We start from the raw sequence: 20,217 nt of genomic DNA, 5'->3' as shown, positions 1-20,217 counted from the left end.
CTGTGTGYCATAGGAAATGAGAAGGGAGTGCACCTGAAGTCCAAAGTAAGGCTGGCACAGGGAGCTGAGACAGATCTCAAGCTCTGTGTGTCTTTACAGACTGTGGTGGCAGGCTTAAGTTATAATAACAGAATAAAAGCTTCATATTTGATTTAATTACCTATTTTACTAGTTCTACCAACAGCTGAAACTCTTGCTCTAAATACCCTAAATACTGGATTGTTTTTTCTTGCTTCTTTCTGCTATGTTTCACTGGCCTCCCGACTCTTTTCACAGTATCTTCTAGAAACATMTCAAGTTTTGTCCATGTTTTCTTTTAAGAGAAGGACAAAAAAGTAATCAAGTATTGCCTGTGAGGCCAATTTTTAASTGACATTCATGCTTAGCTACACTTTCAAAACATGCTCTATTTAATTTATTTTTCAGTCTGCCTTTCTAAACTGCTGATTAAAGATCCATTTATAAACAAGAGATTGTTCCCTCATTACTCATCTTGTCCTTCTGCCCATTTCTGTAATAATTCAAATTTTAATAGTCATATAGGGATTTAAAAAAAAAAGATAAACCTTTAATTGGGAAAGGGCAATAGAAAAAGAGGATCAGAATTCAAAATATATTTGACATAGAACAGTAGCTTCAAGAAGGCAATTTTCAGACTTTCCTGCCATTTAAAAAAACTTAGCAAACACATTTCCTTTGACAAGCTAATGCTAAATYTCCCCTATCCAAACTGAAGTGCTGRTCTCAAAYCAACAGCAGACCCGAGTAGGTAACATGGCCATCTAATAAAAGGGTTATGTTGGTTGAAAATGTACAAAATGGACTTGCCAGTAACAGCTTTCCCTGGGTGAGATGTGTACATGGCCACACCTACCCACATCAAGCCATGAAACCACATGCTTAGCAACTTGCTATGTGAAAAAAACCAGATACTTATATCCATTGTGAGCCAGACATCTGAGGTGTTTTTCATCCAGCAGAATTGCAGATATTTGCTTTGACTRGTAGCAAAGCAATTCCTTTCCAAARGATGGACAGCATTTGAAAATACACACTTCTTATAAACACCTTTCATGCTGGCTACTACAGTCTTTTTGTGCTCATCTCATGCAGAGCAAGGGGAAACTATTTTAAATGCAGACTTTCAAAAAATCTGTACTAAAATGATGATCAAGATCTTTCATGTTGCCTCCAAACAACATATTATAAGGGCATGTTCTGAGGGAACCTACTGCTCCTGATTCCTGGGAGGATTTAAGATGCAGCTACCATTCTGTACTCTCCCAAATTATTAAGTTACCTGAATTCATGAGGTTACTAAGGTATACACATAACATCTTAACTGCTCTCCTTATCCTGGGGGAAATGCCATGTTTCTCAGAAGGATCATCAGGAGAAGAATGGCTCCCTTCCATGTCTGTGCCAACCTTATCTACTGAAGAGGAGACTGACTGACTGAAGGGAAACAYCAGATTCCAACACCTTGCCTGGATTATATTCACAGACAGAAAAAAAGGGAGGTAGTTTTCTGCTGGATMTYGTGCTGATCTTCTGTATGGATACTRTCCACTGGATAAATAAAAATTTGAAACATGCTGAAGGTACCAAGACAGATTTTGTTTCTGTACTGATGTGTAGGGAAGTAAAAAAGGAGTCTCACTTAGTATAAATTAATCCTCCAGAAAAACCTGGGATCCYACAGGCCTGTTTTCTGAACCAATAGGCATCTGTTTCTAAACAATATAGCTGAKTTGTACCTTTGAGAACTCTGACCTAAATCCACAGGTGTAGTTAGCCATCTTCATCCCACAGATATTTCCAAATCTCACTGAAGCAGCAATTACAAATCACAGAAATGAAACCTCTAAATGCCTCTCTGTCAGATAAAGTTAATGATCCACAAAACACAACCTCCTTTYAGGCTTCATAAAACGTTCAGTGAGAAGCTGAAATCACATTATGGCCATGGACCCCAAAATGCTCAGCGGAAAACAACATTTAATAAACAACAACAATTTAAACAACATCCTATTTTCATTTTGAGATAAGCCTGCCAAAATAAGGCGAAGATACCAGGAAGATGGGAAACAGATTTTCTAAAACAGTTAACAACTTTTGTCCTCCATAACTATTTCCACAGAGAGATTTCAWCAGCTAAATTTTCTTGACTAAGAAAATGAGAGAAGTTAGTTCTTGAACTATTCCAACAGCAGAAGCCAAAAAGATGATTATAATCCATCCAGAAAATGTAAAACTGCCTATATCTCTTCAAGCTCTCTAAACCTGCTTCCCATTTCAAAAGGCTCAGTTGCCAGACAGCAGAAAAACAAACCTTTTTGGAATTCCTGATCTATTTCAAAAACCTATTGCTAGCAAGCAATTCTGATTTACAAGCACCATGAGCACGTAAATCAGAAGCCACTAGGAATACTYCTGGCTCCTGAAGTCCTAACAAGAGCAGCAACAGCTTGTTTCCAATGCACAGTAATCTGTGAAAATTAACAGTGTAGCAGTTTAAACCAAGTAAAACCACATAACTCATCTCAGAACACACAAGAACACTGTCAGTACATCTTTTTTTGGTATCTGACATTAAAGACTGATATAACCTAAGCCACTACTCTGATGCACTTGTTCCAGAGCAACACTCCAGAGAAAAATACATTCTCCAAAGTGAGCTGGCAGGATTTTGGTAACATSTCTAAACCTCACCTCTACTAGCCAAACTAGCAGCTTTTACATGGAAGTGAAAAAATCAATTGTCACTGAAGAGATGCATGTTGAGTGTATTCTTAACAATATTAAAATAATAACACCTTTCATCTTAACAGAATTCGTGGAATAACACTGATTTCCATGAAGRAAACTGCTTTTTCAAATCTTCTTTTCCTATTATGGGTGTTAGCAGCATTTTTCTCTTAAAGCACTTGGTCATGCTTGAGATTTAAAATGTTTTTTTTTTTAAATTTTCAAATCCGTGCTAATTGAAGGATACAGGCACCATTAGCAGTAATAGCCTTGCAGCKTGGCAAAAACGGATTCAGAATTTCTTCTGTGTTGCATTGTAACAGAACATTTGGAGATGGTGTAAACTATAGCAGATCAGAATACTCAGGGAAAAAAATAACATAAAAAAAAAACCCCAACCCTTATCACTGCTCTCCCACAGGAAGAGACGATCCTTAAACAGCACTAATTGAAACTTCAACTTTCAAGAGTCACATGTTATTCAGGACTTTCTTTGGATTCTGTGTTGTATCTGCTCACTTCTGCTGACCACAACAAAGTTTTGACTGCGTTCAGCCTTGAAGCTTGGTTTATTTTTCCAAGTGTTTCCCACATGAGTAGCATTATTAAACGAAGAATCTAAAGCTTATTGCTCAAACACAATGACCTCAACTGAAGTAAAAAAAAAAAAATCAAAACAACACCAAAACAACACACCACCATTGCTTGAGTAGAYTAAAACCAAATACACTCCTGAGCAACTAATTCCAATCAATAAACTAGGCAAAAATGACACTGATGACCTGAAGATTTTTGCTTGTTTTGAAGTGACCTTTCCCATGTCTCTTATGGGACATTACAGTTCTTCTTGTGCCAGCTGCTGCCAGGGCACTCGYTACCAACACAGCCTCTGTGCTTGGAACATTCAGTGCCCAGCTTTAGGAAGTGAGTCTTTGTTCCCTCAGTAAACCTTACAGRAGGAGCTGGTAGGAACTGAGAACAAGCACCCTGCACTCACAGGACACAKCAGCACACAGACACACAGGCACATGCTTTCACATTTTGCTTCAGTGCACTGGAAACCCACCGTATCCCCCTGCTTGGATGGGTGTTTTTGGAGAAGCACAAGCATAYAGACTAAAATCCTCTGTCTGGAAGCCAGCCCGGTTCAATGAGGGCTCAGATGCACTGCGGTGAATTTTTGGCAATGACCGGGCCAGAAGCTCAATGGAGGCAAGAATCTAAAAAAATAGAAAATAAGTGATCAAATCTGTTGTCCCAAAGCTGTAACTCTCTCTTAAAACCAAAGGTACCACATCAATTAACTACGGAAAAATATTTAAACACAAATTAACAAAAGAATTTTTAAAACATAGCTTTTTGCATCCCTCTCTTGATGTCTATATCCTAAAGAAGTTGAAAAGGAGAGTTGGGGAATTTCCCCCCTTATAAAAGCACACTGACTCCCTCTGTAAGCACAGTGAAAACATTTGTTCTTTGTCTATGCACCACTACCTGTATCTGCCATCGGTGCAAACAAACCCAGCTCTGGCAGAATTTTGCTTAAAAACATTTACCAAAAAATCAGCAGGGGGAGCTCCTTACCTTTTGAAAACAATTTGGTTACATTCAAAACAGAAAAAAATCAGATTTTTGCCCTCCACACCCTCAAGCTTTTTGAAACCAAACCTTCCTGAGCAGGCACAATAAAACCAAGTTTTGTGGCAAAAGTGTTGGTTTCCCTTCATGAAGCTTCGGGGAGAGCAAATGTAATAATTTTACACGGCAGTGTAAATATTTCTGAGCACATACACCAAGTACTAATTTGTGTATCTAACTGTGACTACTGCTTTCATTATCTCTCAGCTGAAACTTTCTCCAATACGTAAATGCTTTTCCAAATAAACAGGTTGTTTTAATACCTGTGTTTTGAAATGAAAAYGGGTTAAACAGAACTAACCAAGCACTGAACCAAGGCTCTTATGAAATCCTGCATTAACACTAATCAAAAAAATTTGTGACTGGCCGATGAATTCACAGCTTTGAATTATGAAGTCTATTGGGAGCTAAAGTGGAGCATTTCTCACCTGTGGAAAAAGGGGTCTCTCATCTCTTTTCTTTTTTAAGCATTCTGCCATTAGTCTTTTCATAGCTTTTGGACAGTTGCTCCGTACTTTGCTGAGGTCTGGAGATAGGTATCCTCGTCCCACCATAAAAATTATCTTTATTTAAGGGAAAAAAAGATGGAAGAGGAAGAAGCTGAGTTGATAAAATAAACAGTAACAAAAGGTGAATATTTTGCTAGACTATTTGAGTTCCAGCAGCAAGCTTTYTGCTCCCAGGAAACATTTTCTGGTATTGAAATTGCCAAATTTCTTATAGAGTATTGTTTGCTAACCTATTCAGCACAGAGAAAAAAATAGATCTTTCCTCCTCCTCAGAGAGATTTCTGTGAAACTTGAACACTAGTAAATGGTTACCATTTATAGCAATAACCATCTAAGGAAYGGTTCTTCAGTGTCAAAAACTGACAAAAACAAGAATAAGCAACTCTGTGGCAGGAACAGAATGTCTAAAAATAAACATTCTGTAAGAAGAAATATTCAGTTTTGTATTATAAATCAACAACAACTTCATGCTGAAAGGTGTTTKAAGAAACTCATGGACTTTGGATACTAAAACCCATTACCTTTTGGGAATGAATTCTATCAAATACTTTTCCAACACAAAAGCTTACTCTTGACACCTGACCACCTCCCCCACTCCCACAAAAAAGAAAAAACAAAACAAAAAACAAAACAAACAAACAAAAAAAACCTCACCAAAACCAACACACATAAAAGAAAAAGAGAAACTGCCTCCCCTCTGTAGAGGAGGAGACAGACAGGCTTTGTATTTTTACGGAAATTCTTTGAACATGGAAGGCTTATATTTCACCTAAGGATAAAACTGAAGCATGAAACAAAGTAAACAGAAAGGAAGCAGGAAAACCAAACACAAATATGGTTCATCATCTCTTGTATATATAAAAAACCATCAAACATCATCATGTTAAGCCAAGGTCAATTGCAACGTGGTTTGAGTACTGCAGTTGCAGACACTAAAAAACCCTTCCAAASTAGCTAATCAAAGATCCATTCATGCTACAGCAGTAATCACTGCCTCTTCTGAGTACTCAGACAGACCCTGCAGGTATATCATACCTTCTATCAAATGAAGTGTAACTATTTCCTATCTTGACACTGGGGGAAAAAACCCAACAGAAAATCCTCCACCTCGAGCATGCTATACATGTTATTTACACTAACACAATCCTGATCTTTTTATAACTTTSTGCTTCAGTCACATCTGTGTTGGCACCAAGGAGGAACAGAAAACTCCCATATGGTTTCTTTAGAAATCCCCATGTGCCAGAGCAGGATTTTGTAGTAGAGACTTGTGTACTGCATTCCTTACTTCTGCTGCAATCACACCATTATCTAACAGTTAGTATTTTCTAAATAATGATGAAATCATTCAAAATTCATTACTATTTATGTTTCAAGTACTTTCCTAACAAATTATATAGGAGCTAATCTTTTATTTTTAACTAGAAAAAAGTGTATCACTACAAGAACAGTCCAGAAAAATCTGCTGAAGTGAGAGAAACACTCTGAGGTATAACAAGAACGACACTTTGCTCACTAAAAATCTTGGTTGTGTCACAGTAGCTGATGTAGATGAACCAGAGGGTGAGGAATATTTACAACTTTTCAGARAATAGTCAAGGAGTGACAAAATTCAAGACATTATATCACATCTTGTATGTTGGCTTCACTTGCATTTTGAAATTGGTTTCAGCACTTCAYTGTAAGCACCCACATCACCGGGTTCATCTTTCAGATCTCAAAAGGTAAAAGCTAAACAAGGCCAAATGCTGTTTTTAGAAGGCTGGATCCATCTGGCCAGGAATCCAGTCAGTTCCCTTCTTTCAAAAGGCAAAACCAAAATTATAAAAAAGAACAGAAAAAAAAAAGGAGTCACTCCAAGTTTGATGAATTGGGATGAAGTGCTCTGGCAGATATGGAAGCAGCCTTATAAAATGGCATTCACAGATGAACGTTGCTATGGTTTCAATTCTCAAGTACTGACAGTGAAAAAACAAGGGATGAGGACACAGAAGCAACATAAATACATCACTGATCAGACACAGAAGAGTTTGCACCAAAGACCTTGATGCATAGATACTATTTTTAGATTAGACAGAAATAAAGAATCAGGTATGCCTTCCCAAATGCACCTACTCTGTGGAGATGTATTATGGTGCATGGGATCATTAAGACTTAAGGAATATTTGTCCACAATTAAGTAATCTTTTTACAGCATTCCCACACCCTGCCAAGTCATATACTCCATCAAGAAGGATTTGAGAAATGCTGGTATCCTGCAATTCAGTTAGATGGTGCATGCTCTCTCAAAGGTGAAATRAAAAGGTAGCATTCAGTGAGATGATTGTTGTTCTGTTTTCTCAATCCTGTAGCTGCACTGTTATTCACTGCCAGGTGAAGAGGTGGGGGGAACAAGAGGAATAGCTGAACACATACATGGGGGATCATTTTGTCTTCACAGAACTATTCTAAACTAGATCACTATTAAGTAATCTGCTCTCTCCCTAATAAGTATCCTGGCAACCAGTACAGAAGCTGAAAATCTATACTTAAAATAAAAAAGAACACAAAAAATACCTCAAGAGAAGTAAGTAAATTGTTGCTATGTGGCTGAGGCACATCTAGAAAATGCAGAAATGTCCTCTCACAGCATCAGAATCAGAAACATCAAATACACAGAACATCACAAAGTTCACCACCCAAGGATGACTTGATCTATTGCAGGCCACACTTGACTGAATCAATGCTTCCCCTTACCTGGTCCCTGTTGTTGATGTTGGAGTATGGCAACTGTCCAGTCATCAGTTCATAGAGAACAATCCCAAATGCATACACATCTGACTGAAAGCTATACGGGTTTTTATCTTGCATCCTAATAACTTCTGGCGCCTGTATCATAAAAGGCAAGGATTAGTTTTTATTTCTCTACATTGTGCTGCACCTCACATACCAGGAACAAAATGTGGACTTGTCAAGGGTACAGGTGCAAGGCCCACTCTTGCCTTCAGATGTTACTGGCTCCTAATATAGAGTGGATGTTGACATGAATATCAAAATCCATTGTTTCATTTTAGCTTGCTGATCCCTTTTATTCCTCTGTGACAGAAYAAAATGACCTTGTCCAGGCTGAGAAGGTATTTAGAACTAGAATTCTAATGACACTGAAAATAAGGTGACAGAGCTTTAAGTTTTTCCAGGCAGAAAAGGAGGAAGTGGAGCTGTACAGGAGATTATAGTATGAAGTAATTATTCTTGAATCCTAAAACTCAGRAGAATCTTACTTTTCACTGAGCTAGCTCCTCCACTCTTTTGCAAGATGTTTTGCAAAGGTTTCYTCACCTTCTCAACCCTGGATTAATRATACTMATTTTCCTTAGMCACCATTTTCATTTCAATTTAAACCTCAAAATAAAAGATGGAGACACTAAAGTTTTTTTTTTTTCTGCTGACTGCTGGAAAACACATGCTTAAAGAAGAACTGAAAAACATTCATTTACTACTTCATATTACTGCTTGTCTTTTCCAGCTTAAGCCAGCTTGAATATGTCAGTGTGCCAGAGGGACAGGGGCAGAAAYTTTGGCCAAAAGTAAATAAATTTCTTGAAACAAGCTCACCATTTCCCCCTTGCTTACCATCCATAGAATGGAGCCAGACAACTGTTCAAACTGTTGGGATCCACTCCATCGTGATTTCACTGTAGCTAGACCAAAATCACCTATTTTTACTGTGAGGTCTTCATGAAGAAAAATATCTAAGGGGGGAATGTTAAGGGAAAAGAGACAAGCAGTGCTGGCCCTGTCCTAAAAGAATAATAAACAGCGACAAATTTGCATCATGAACATGACAGTTTGAASCATTCACCATCACTGAAGAAGGTTTTCATATCACACAGGTTTTAAGCAGCCAGCACAGTGAATTATGGTATGGAAAGGTTATATAAGTAATGACTGGGCCAGTGCTTAACAGACCAGGTGGCTTTCTTGAAGTGCCAAGTGTGAGAAAAGCTGAAAATATTCCATGAGCCAACTCATGTAATCTTTCATTACATGAAGAACCCAAAGTATGCAAAATAATCTTTGTGATACCACACTAAAACTCCCTTGTTACTGTAATCAAAACAAAAGACACAGTAAGCACCTCTTATTTTCCCACTTGTGATATTACCCCTTCTCAATGAAATTTCTATTTGGCAAATATTCACACATGAACAGCCTTTCACATCAGTAAGTTAATTTCTGGCAGAAAAAAAAGAAAAGAAACCAGAAAAGCTTTCACTTTCCAGAATTACATCTCTGGGAAAGGATACTATTACTCTTGAGGTCTCTGTGGATGATTGACTTGGCATGCAAATAACTGAAAAGGAAAATCATAGATTAGGTGGGTTAAATACTATTTCACTAATCAGCAACTTAAAATCCACTGTACTACTGAAACATAAATTCTGTAGACATTCAAACTGCATGTATTTATGAAGGCAGTAAAACTTCAGTAACCCATGACAGTTTTTGCAACATTGACAGGGAAAAAAAAAAAACAACTTAGATTTCCAGCTCAAATCTGATGCTACTGATGAATTACAACTATGCTCCAACTTCTGCTTTTCAATTCTAACAGAATATTCACAATAAAAAGAACTTCAGTAGTTTTTACATCCAATTCCATGCTGAAAGTTCTGCCTCCCAGCCTTAATGGTGACTGTCAAGCTCACTTTGGGAGCTGGTCAGAGCTTTAGGTGTTTCTAAACTGCAGGAGCTAACAGTGCTTTCCAGTCTCAGTGTGTACTCAGGTACACTGACTGCTTTTTGGTAGAGGGGTGGAAAAAAGATCCCCTGATTGCAGCCTGGATAAACAGAAGGTAGGAAATACAGGGGAGAGAACTTGCCCCACAGCAYAGACACAGGCTGAATTAGGCAACTTGTCTCTCATGGCTTTGTTCACTCAATGAGATTGGCACAAAACTGCTGGAAAAGCCCCARCTTGTGTCCCTGCTTTGCATCATGTTCATAAAACAGTTTCTGCATTTTCCCTACATACACATGGGCATGGGAGAGGCACAGGCTAACAGAAGGCTAARGCTGGTTCTGCAAACACCTCCACACCTCTTGACTGAAAATGTAATGGAATACTTAGCAGAAAAATGGCACAATGAGCTACAATCATCATAGGGGTTTTCAGCTGGAGTGAGATTTCTCTGGTCTTACAGCAGTGTTCTGATTTTGACACACAATATTTGGCTGGTTTTGTAGATTCTAACTCTATGGCCCTCTGTGGGAGTAAGGATTATTTACAATCCTTAGAACAAAATAGATATGTTCTCTTTGGATGCTGAAATCCATTATTTAGAGAGCTCTGATCATACTTGCACCAAATGCTTTGATGATTGAGACAGGACCCTGGGCTCAGCAAAGTGAGCAGAGCTGCCCTTATTTGCCAATGTCAGCCAGAGTGTGAGGAGGACAAGTAAACATTGCCCCAGTGCTCATTTGCAGATGAGTAATTCAATACTTACTCCATGCCTTGTGCAGTCTGTCGTGCAATATCAATTAGCTTGATCATTTCAAATTTGGTCTCAATGATGTGTAGATGGTGATACAAGCTGGACCCTTCACACCATTGTGTAACAATAGCCAACTGGGGTTTTGTTGAATAACCCATGAAAAGCAGGATATTCACATGTCGTGTTTTCCTGTTTACAAAAAAATAAGAATCAGGAGGAAATCAGGTACATCAAGAAATTAGGAAAACCCAGGCAGATCTATCACAGTCTACAATTAWGTATTTTTGCAGAAGTTGCTGGGTCAATCTCAACTTTTACTAAGATAACATGATAACCTCTTGCTAGATTAATTTAATGAATTATTCCTGAAGCTAGCCTTTCTTATCACAYTAACATGGAATAACTGCTCTGGGGTAAAAGAAAAATGTCACAGCTCTTTTATGTTTTCTTATATTACAAAATTACCATGGGATCCCTGAGTGTGTACCTTTGTCCTTGCAGCAATGGGGACTAGGACAGTTCTGTGCTATGTGACTGTGCCTTTTCCAGGTTCAAGGATTTGTCAAGTGATGCCTAGAGTAACTGCTGAGGAAAGAAACCAGTTTCTTGCAAATCCTACCACAAAGCTAAGTAATGATGAATCACAGTGGAGAAGGCACAATTACAGGTAAATCTGCCTTGTCTGGGTCAAAGGATAGAAAACTGACCACGTAAGTGCTGAAGGAATCAGCAARCAAAAAGGCAGGATTCCATCTATGGGACTATCAACAGAAAGCTGGAGGAGGATTTTTGATTTCATTAACGTCAAAAAGATGAAGAGATACCCAAAGCTGCACACCCCAGAAAGTCTCTGCTTCCACAACTATGAGCTTTCAGAACTAACATTTTCCTGGGGAAACAGGCTGACCATCCTCTTTCACCAAGTAGCTTATCTGGGATGTTTCTGCAGCACAGATGCCCAGCTCAATACATCARGCTTCCARRGGCAAAAACCTTTTTGTTGTTTTTTCCTTAAAAAAGAATCATGATCGACASTGCTCRAGATTGTACTTGGATGTAATGCTCCTTCCTAATAAATATTCTATCATATYATGCTGATGGAACTTCTTTTAAGAGCTGAATCCAAACCAAATACCTCCTCTGAGACAGCAGAAGCAAGAGACATGAAAAAAGGAAATCAAGGAGTGACTTTATAAGAAATAATCAGTCCTGAGTGTTTGGATATGTATGCATTGMCAACACAGGTGTGCAGACAAACACATACAGGCAAGGACTAGCAGTGGATACAAAGAAATATTTTTAAATGGCAAGTTATTTTTTTCTGCCTGAAGTATCACCACGTAGGAGTGAGACCAATGTGTTCTAATGGAAATCTAAAATTCAGTCATTAGCGAAGCACAAATCTACACAYATTATTTCATGCCATTAAAAATATTCTTACCTGAGCACTCCTACTTCATTTTTGAAAGCCTGTAACTGTTGAGGTGTGGGTGCCGTAACATTCAACATTTTCACTGCCACATCACCTTTAAAACAGCAATTTTTAGTAAGTGCCATTGATACATATTCCTCTCTTGAGAAAATGCTATACAGAGCATCAGAAATTTTAGGATACTCTGCTTTTTGCTTACAATGAAATAAATCACTATACTTTTAAAGTAAGTCAAAATTCAGTAAAATATAAAAAATACTAYTCTTACTTTAATCTGAGAAATCACAGTGAAGCCAATTCTATTAAAACACACATTTTAAATCCTTATTCATCAAGATGGATACTTCTGCCTTTCAATTAGTTATGCTTCATCCTTACCCTAGTAACTTCTAATTCAGAAGAACATGCAGGAGTTGAGTTTCTAAGCAATATGAAGTTCTCACACTGGTTAATCAGTACACTATTAATTTAGAAACCATATTTACAGCCCTTCACTGCACTCTCCCCATTATGTCCATGTCTCTCTTGTTCTGAGGAGCCCAGAACAGGACCCAGCATTCCAGGTSTGGCCTCACCAGYGCTGAAGGAGAAGGATTGCTTCCCTTAAACTGCTGGCAATGCTTTGCCTACTGCAGCCCAGGATACCATCTTCCCTCTTTGTGGCATGGGCACACTGCTGGCTCTCAGTCAGCCTGGTGCCCACCAGAATCCCAGTGTTTCTGGGAAGCCACTGTCCAGTGGGTGTGCCCTGACAGGCACTGGGACCTCCTCAAGAACAGCTGTTTGCCATGATGGCCACATACCATGCCACTTTCCTTTGTAGACTGTTCCAAATGATCCTGATCCTATTCTTTGTCCAACTGTGATCTGTCCATCTGGTATCTCCCAATCATCACTTGAATCCCGTCGACCAAGAGTTTTCTTTATATATGTGCAAAACAATAAAAAGGAAGAAAACAGGTGCATTAATGTTGCTGAAAACAGCTCCTTTGTTAAAAATTTCTCATCAGTGTCTCCCATCATTAATGTCCTAAAATGATTTTATTTTTCAGACGTTGGCTTTTGACTTTTAATGTCAGCCAAAACCTCAGGACACAGGTATATCAAATTATTACCTGGCATTAAATATTTGCAACAGCTTTCTGGCAGTGTTAAAACTAGAAAACATTAAGAAATGCTTACTAAAAAGAAAGTAATATTTGATTTTAAATTATTAATTATAATACTGAATTGCGAATTAAAAACCAAAGTGGATGTTTTTATGTATCATTGTATAAAAAATTGTTACATAGATTCATTACTTAGAAAGTTTATGAATCACAGTGGGAGAAGTTAGCTGTTACATGAAGGGAAACTGGCATTACAATATGAAGAACACCTGTAAAAGTGAGTTTAGCCAATTATTTAAATGATTTATGTATCAGTCCCACAAAAAATTTTGGTTTTAAAGTGGTTATCCCACTCTATTATTTATCCGTTTAAAGTCCTCGACCATTGCCRTATTCATCTTCAAAATAATTTAGGACATTTTGATGAAAGAAAAGTGAGAGGAATGTTGTGTAATATTTCTACAAAAGAAAAGATCTGATCTTTCCCTTACCATTCTGTTTCTGTCTTCTGAGGATGAGGATGATTTCCTTTCCCGTTGGGGTCCTGGTGATTTCTGTAACGCTTTCACATTGGTTAGTGACCCGGGCAAAGAAGCAGGAGGTGTTGCAGACAAACCTGCAGCTGAGCCTAAGTTTCAGAAATAGGATAATTTTATCTGTAAGAATCCAGTCTACAAGAATGCATTGACAGCAGGTGCAAGAATTGAGTTTAAGATGCAGTAYCCCTAAACATCAATGTAAATGTCAAGGGAGAACAAACATATACAGGAATATTGTCCTAATATTAGATTAGTGCTCAAGTCTCAGATTTCAGGAAGAGACAAGTCTATAGCAAACATCCCTGTATAGATAGTTYCCAGTCCCTTCTTCATGAATTAACAAAAGGACAATATCTTTTTAAGTAGGAAAAAAATACTTTAAAATGTATTTTTTAATTCCATCARTTCCTTTGAGAAGAACAGAAGCATTTTAGTTAGCAGCATCTACCTCTGACATTTCTTGTAGCTAAGCTTTTAGGAACTCAACAAATAGCTGAAATACTGTACTTTAGAATCAAAATAGTCTAAATGCAAATAACTGAAATGTTTTCTGGCTGAGTCTCCAAGTGCCACCTGAAAATCATTTGGCTGTTTTAAAGCTATCTGTTAGCAGAGAACTATTATTTAAAAATAAATATTAGACTTTAGAAAGGATTAAAAAAGAACAAGTACTCTAGTTAAGCTATTTGAGGCATATTCTAGGAAACACAAAAAGGAACAGTATGTCTATAGCCTGTAGGTTATCTAAACAAACCTATGCAGGAAAATGTTATTAAGAGAGCTGTTTCAGAGCCCCAGTGGCCCTTTGCAAATAGAGCAATTCACCTAGACTCTGCTTTTTAAAATACATCACAATTATTTGTAACAAGGTTATGCTGACCCTTCCAATGCAAAGGACATAAAATAGGGTCAACTGTTAATTAAATTCATGCTGCTTTGCTAAACAATGTATGTCATTGAACAAGACCTCTAACATTCCTTCGCTTTCTCTCACATCAGGGCTTTGGGAAGACAATATTACTCCTCTTTTAGAAGCTCCCTTCTTAAGCACAAACTCTGTCCTAATGCCAAGCAGAGTACAAAAAYTGACTTTGTGACTTCTAAAACTGTTGCTCAAGTTCAGTCACTCAGTGCATGATCAGTGCATGATAATTTATCAGACTATACATATCCATCACTGGACTCACTAAGCTAAAATCTATACATTTAGGAGTGGATACACAAAATAACTACCTATGTATCCAAAACAGGACAGAGCATCTGTAAAGTCTTTAGTCCCACATACTAAAGCAACAAGAATGATGTATACTGGGCATCCTAACTACATTTCTAAGCAGCTGGAAGCCAGTGACCTTAAGGATGGACTTGTGTTCMTGCTACAGTCACTATACTGCCATTTATTTGTTATATGATTCATCTGAAACCAAACATTTGTGGAATTAAAGGTATGACATTCTCAGAACATGAGCAATTTTCCAAAAGTTTACTGGGCTACAGTTTTTCTCTGCAACAGCAAAGATCTGGGATGCATTTTCCTTGAGGTAACTAAAAGCTCCTACTTAAATTTAAGACTGCAATATAGGACCACTAGCACAATATTCACCCTTCACTAAAACTGCTTACAGCACATGGCTGAACACTGCAGTTAATCTGTTCGTAATAATAAAACCAGATGGCCTGTTTTCCAAGTTATTAGAGTAGAATACTTCAGATAATGTTGGACTTAATAGCTTGGACTCTGAAGCTGTATGTAACATATTTCATTCTGTAGCCAGTTTGTTTGCTGGGAACACCTATCTTCTTACAAAGACTTCTGGAAGATCTTTACAAGTTCAAAAGGTGAACTGTTCTTGATATGTTCTGAAACAAAAGTCTTTGAAACAGCCAAGATGGTAGCATTTGAAAACCACACTACATGCACTCAGCTGACCATTTCTACACATATATGTATAAACACAAGTATTAACATTTCATGCTATTACTCAAGAGTTGGTTTCTCCAGCATACGAAAATCCCACTGAGTTTTTTTTGGGATTTTGTGCAATACAACAGATCCATTGACAGCTTAAGGCCTGAATTACCCCCAGGGTCAACTACATGAAAATCTAAGTGTTCTTATTTTACATAGTACAGGACAGAAATACTGTTTCAGTTAAATTTACTAACTAAATAAAAACTACTGAATTCCATCTAGAGCCCTGATGTGGTGTCACCAGCACACTGTCAAAATGAAGTATTTGTWGAAAGCTGAAATGACACGTTACTTGAAAAGCTTGAGACCTAACAAGATATCAATGGAAATGTTTGTAATTCACATTAGATTTCCTACATTACTTTTCAAAACAAAGAATATTAAATATAGAAGACTGTTATAGCACCAAACTGACTTAAACTGAACAGTCAAGGAAATTCTAAGTTAAGGACATAATTTTATCTTTAAAATCACTGCAATGCAGTCCAATGACCTTTGTTTAGAAAAATTATGTTAAGGTCCACAGAAAAACCTCAACTATGAAATTCCTTGCTTTTGAAGATTTAAGTCAGGCTTWATTTATAATCATTTCCAAGCGTGTAAAGGTGAAAGTGAGTATGTGTGAAAAGCACATTCAAAGCATTCCAGCCAGGCCAAGCAAAAACCAGAGGTGTTTTGATAAACTCACACACTTACATACACACGGTGTGAGGGTGAGGCACAAACAGCATCTGTGGTTTTACTTATTTTGTTTGGGTGAAAACAAGAAAGAAGAGCCCAACTACCTCTGAACACTGGGCCAGGCTCAAAATCAAACACTATTTCACTGGGGACAGAATGAAGGAGGGGACTGGGAGTCCGGGATTGGTATTTCCGAAGACAGCGCATCAGCTGGTTCAAAGGGGCTGTTAGAGAGAAAGAGACGGGCAGGCAGAGACAGAAAGACAGACACATAGAAGAAATGAAAGAAGTCATGGGAAATAACTAGGATGCTTTGACTCCTAATCATAGATTGCTTTTGTACTTTGAAGGAAAAAAAAAAAAAAGTAAATTCCCAAGAACATCGTTTCAGGACTGGAAATAGCCAATTGTTTTCAGATGCCAAGCAGACAGTTTATGATCAAAAGTTAAAACCAACATGATCGCACAACATTTAAATGTTGGACAAAATGGGCAAAACTGTGGAGAGCCACACCCATCAACACATACAAAAATAGCTAAAACTGGCAACTTTCAATTAGTAGCTTGCAGGATTAAAGGAAATTTTCTTTCTAAAAAGCACCTATTGCTGACATTATTAAAGACAGCTCCATCAAACACAACACATCCTATCAAATACCAGATTTGCATGGTAGAAACAAAGTCAGTGAAAGCCCACAGTACAAAACCTTTGAGATTAGGAAAGAGTGCATTATAGTAATTCAGACCATACTTATGGCTGAASCAAGTTATAATTAGTAGGARACAACTGTGTTACTGATTTGRAGTTGGAAAAACTGTCATATGCCTGCCCTACTTAGTATTCCTCTATTTTCAATATTTCAGTTTGATTCTTATATTCACAGTAATAAATACAGCACAGAGGCCCTCTTCAGGACCTTGACAACCAGTGGGAGAAGTCATTTAAGAGGCCCGTGCATAACACGTGAAGAAAAATAAACCTGCTGGCACTAGTTCTGACTCAACTGTGAATTAGAGCTGTGAGTTACTGAAAGAAAAGTAAAAAGACCYGGCTTTAGTGTAAGATCCTAATAATCTGCTCCAAGAGTAGCACAGGCATGCAGTACAGCAAAGCAGCAGCTTCAGCAGGGGTAGAGGGGGAGAAGAACGGGAGTATTTCATGCTGCTTTAGGATGCAGCAGTTTGTATGGAAGGCYCATCTACCACAATGGTTTTTGCTGAAAACCCCTGTTATTTCCATGGGTGAAAAGGCAACAACAGGCATAAAAATCTTTGGGAAGTTGTAGTGTATCTGTGTACAGCCATGTGAGTGAATGAGTGTGTGTGTGTGTGTGTGTGTGTGTGTGTGCGTGTGTGTGTGTGAAAAAGTGAAAGCGCAAAATAATTTAAAAACTAACAAAAAACAGAAACTGCTTCAAAATGTTTTCTCCTTCCGTCTCCCCCACTCCCAGAATGACCAGCAAATGACTCAAATCTTCGTGAAACATATACTAAGTTCATGGACAAGCAAATGTAAATTCACTTTTTGTTCTAGTTGTATTTTGCATTTTGCCTGTGTTTTGTAGAAGGAAATAGGGTAACAGGAAGGGACAGAGCAGTTGTGTAATTAAATGTAGCACAGYAGTTAGTTTAAACACTACTTACCTCCCTCTCCTCGTAAACTCTGGTCTCTAATCAAGTCCTATAAAAAATTAAAAAAGCTGTGTTTAATTTAGGTATTAACATTTACWTTCTGGAATCAATTGAGACCAATCAATTTGAGAATCCATAATGCCATATGTTGCCCATGAAATRAAAGTGGTTTCCTATCCTGACTTACTAGTAGCAATGATTCCAAAGAACTACAAAACTTCTCAAAATTAAGTTGCTTTAAAACAGCATCTCTCAGTAGGAAAGTGAAGTGAACACCACCCAAAAAGAGATACTGACAAGAAAATACTGATTTAAAAACCAACTGGCCAAAACGTAGGAAGAAATATTGACTCAAATGTTCCTATTACAGAGGCATAAATTATTTGAATTGTCATATCTGAACGTGGGACACCAATTTCCTGTACTGAGGTACATCAGTCAAATGAATCCTGCTTCATGTTTTTGGTAACAACACACCTGATTTGCATAGCCAAGCACACAGTTCTTCTCAGAAATKACTAACTGCAAAAGGTCCTTCACTTGCAATCTCCTGTGAACTGAGAGTATCTTTTGCAACATRTCCAGACTAAAAGCAAACTACTTTAAGGAATTTCTAAACAGAAGTAGAATAGTCTATCAGTTTCCTTTGGTACGTCCATTTTCATAATAAAGCTTTTTTGTTGTTGTTTTTGGGTTACACAGTTTTATTTGTTCCCTTACACACCTATGCTTTGCCAAAAGCCCTGGCTATGCCTCAGCTGCATCACTGCCATACACCACATGCAAATGTCTACACAGCGACATTCTTAAAATCAACACYTCACCTTTCCCTCAGATCACATGCAAAACAGGTTTTTTGCCTCAGTGTCCAGGCACAAAAAGCAGATTTCAAGACTGCTCATCTAATAAATGACTAATTTCTAGAGAACAGAACTTAAAATACAAACTGTTTATGTCAGCAAAATTAGAAAAAAAGCAATGTCTTGAAAGGTCCTAAATGTCCTTATGGTAATACTAACCATTACTATTAGTTATATTTCACCACCTAGAGATTTCAAACTTATGGAATAAAACTGAAGTGCAGCAGTTTCTGAACACTCCAAAGGAATGTTCAGAACAACATATAYTGGGTTCTTAAACTCTTAAAGAACTATGAGTATATCTGAACTCAGCTTCATTTAATTCAGTTTTCTTTAAYGGCAGAAATATTACTTGGACTATAAATACTAAAAATCTTTATCTAGCATAAAAATGTGTTTAACACATAGAATGGTTTGCAAGAGTGGTTACTGCCTACAGCTAACAGCGTGAGCCTTGGGACTAATGACAGGGAAAAAAAAAGCAGCTGTTTAGGGCAGACTGTTTCTTTGAAAATGAAAAAGGACTGTCAAAAGGCAGTTCTGCTTTTGGGGACTGGATTATTTGTATTCTTACAGCTCTTAAGAGCAGAAAAGAATCTATTAAAAAAAAGAAAAATGAACGATCTTTGAAGATTCTGACAGACCACTGAGGATTAGCTTAGAAACAGCACTTGTGTGTACACAAGGAATTTAACACACTGATTTTCATAAGGAACACATAAATSTACTACTCCTGATCTGTCAGTAATACTTACATCAATATTGACTGGCTCGATTGTATTGATGTGGACGTTGGGAGCTGAAGAGGATCGGTCGCGTTGCCCAAATTGATTCCGATGATCTTCATCTGCTGGTCGGAGGGGCTGTGGGATTGGAATGGATTTTGAAGGAGAAGGACTAGGGAGAATTGRTGGTCTGAGAAACAAAGTCAAGGAAAAAGAGGATTTAGGTCTACAAATGGCTTCAAACACTGCATAGTGGGTGTGGTAAGTCCTTTTCAACTATAATAATACATACATAAGAAAACTGATCTAAAGCTCTGAATAAAAACAATTTATAATGAACGGTCTCTACTCCCCTATGATCAATTGCAACAACTCTCTGTTGCATACACTTCCTAATTACGTGGCTGTGAAGTGTTCTAAGTTAAAACAAAGAAAACTCTACCATACCAAACTAATAATAATAAACACTGATCTGAAAAATTCATGTTGTCCAACATGCACTGCAGACAGAGAGTCTGCAGTTTCCTCACCTCTGAGTCAATGCAATACACTCATTCCAATGGTAACCAATTRAGAACTAAAAATGCTTAACAATTTAATGCTACAATCAGAAATGCTATAAAACARAATGTATGGATGTTCAGTGAAGAAAGAGTGAAAATTACATCTAGTCATTCAACTTCATTGATTAGTAATAATGTATTACTGATCCTAAAAATAACATGGCCAATGTATTATTGRTACTAAAAATAAACATACCACCTTTTAACCTCAACCTTTCAGAAATAACTTTGAATAGCACAACATGTCAAATGCTATTTACAGGGCTACAACGCAATAGGTTTCACTGAAAGGGTAAGTGTTCAGACTACACAGACAAGCTTCCTGAAGAAAT

General features: G+C 37.6%; 1 protein-coding gene across 1 annotated transcript in view; it reads right to left on the bottom strand.

The window, feature by feature from the left end:
- BRAF (B-Raf proto-oncogene, serine/threonine kinase) overlaps positions 1-20,217 on the bottom strand; it is a 75,648-nt gene that overhangs the window by 2,969 nt on the left and 52,462 nt on the right. The window contains exons 8-18 of the mRNA XM_057374489.1: positions 19,353-19,512; positions 17,750-17,786; positions 13,405-13,541; positions 12,608-12,725; positions 11,814-11,898; positions 10,385-10,561; positions 9,182-9,228; positions 8,508-8,626; positions 7,632-7,763; positions 4,815-4,949; positions 3,815-3,968 (exon numbers count right to left, since the gene is read on the bottom strand). Coding sequence (XP_057230472.1) covers positions 3,815-3,968; positions 4,815-4,949; positions 7,632-7,763; positions 8,508-8,626; positions 9,182-9,228; positions 10,385-10,561; positions 11,814-11,898; positions 12,608-12,725; positions 13,405-13,541; positions 17,750-17,786; positions 19,353-19,512 — 1,301 coding nt within the window. The remainder of the gene's footprint in view (positions 1-3,814; positions 3,969-4,814; positions 4,950-7,631; positions 7,764-8,507; positions 8,627-9,181; positions 9,229-10,384; positions 10,562-11,813; positions 11,899-12,607; positions 12,726-13,404; positions 13,542-17,749; positions 17,787-19,352; positions 19,513-20,217) is intronic.

Source organism: Malurus melanocephalus, unplaced genomic scaffold, assembly GCF_030028575.1.
Source record: "Malurus melanocephalus ecotype Western Australia unplaced genomic scaffold, MMel_1.1 scaffold_226, whole genome shotgun sequence".
In the NCBI taxonomy this organism is placed as follows: domain Eukaryota; kingdom Metazoa; phylum Chordata; class Aves; order Passeriformes; family Maluridae; genus Malurus; species Malurus melanocephalus.
The sequence above is the reverse complement of the archived record's forward strand: the minus strand, read 5'-3'. Positions and strand labels throughout refer to the sequence as shown.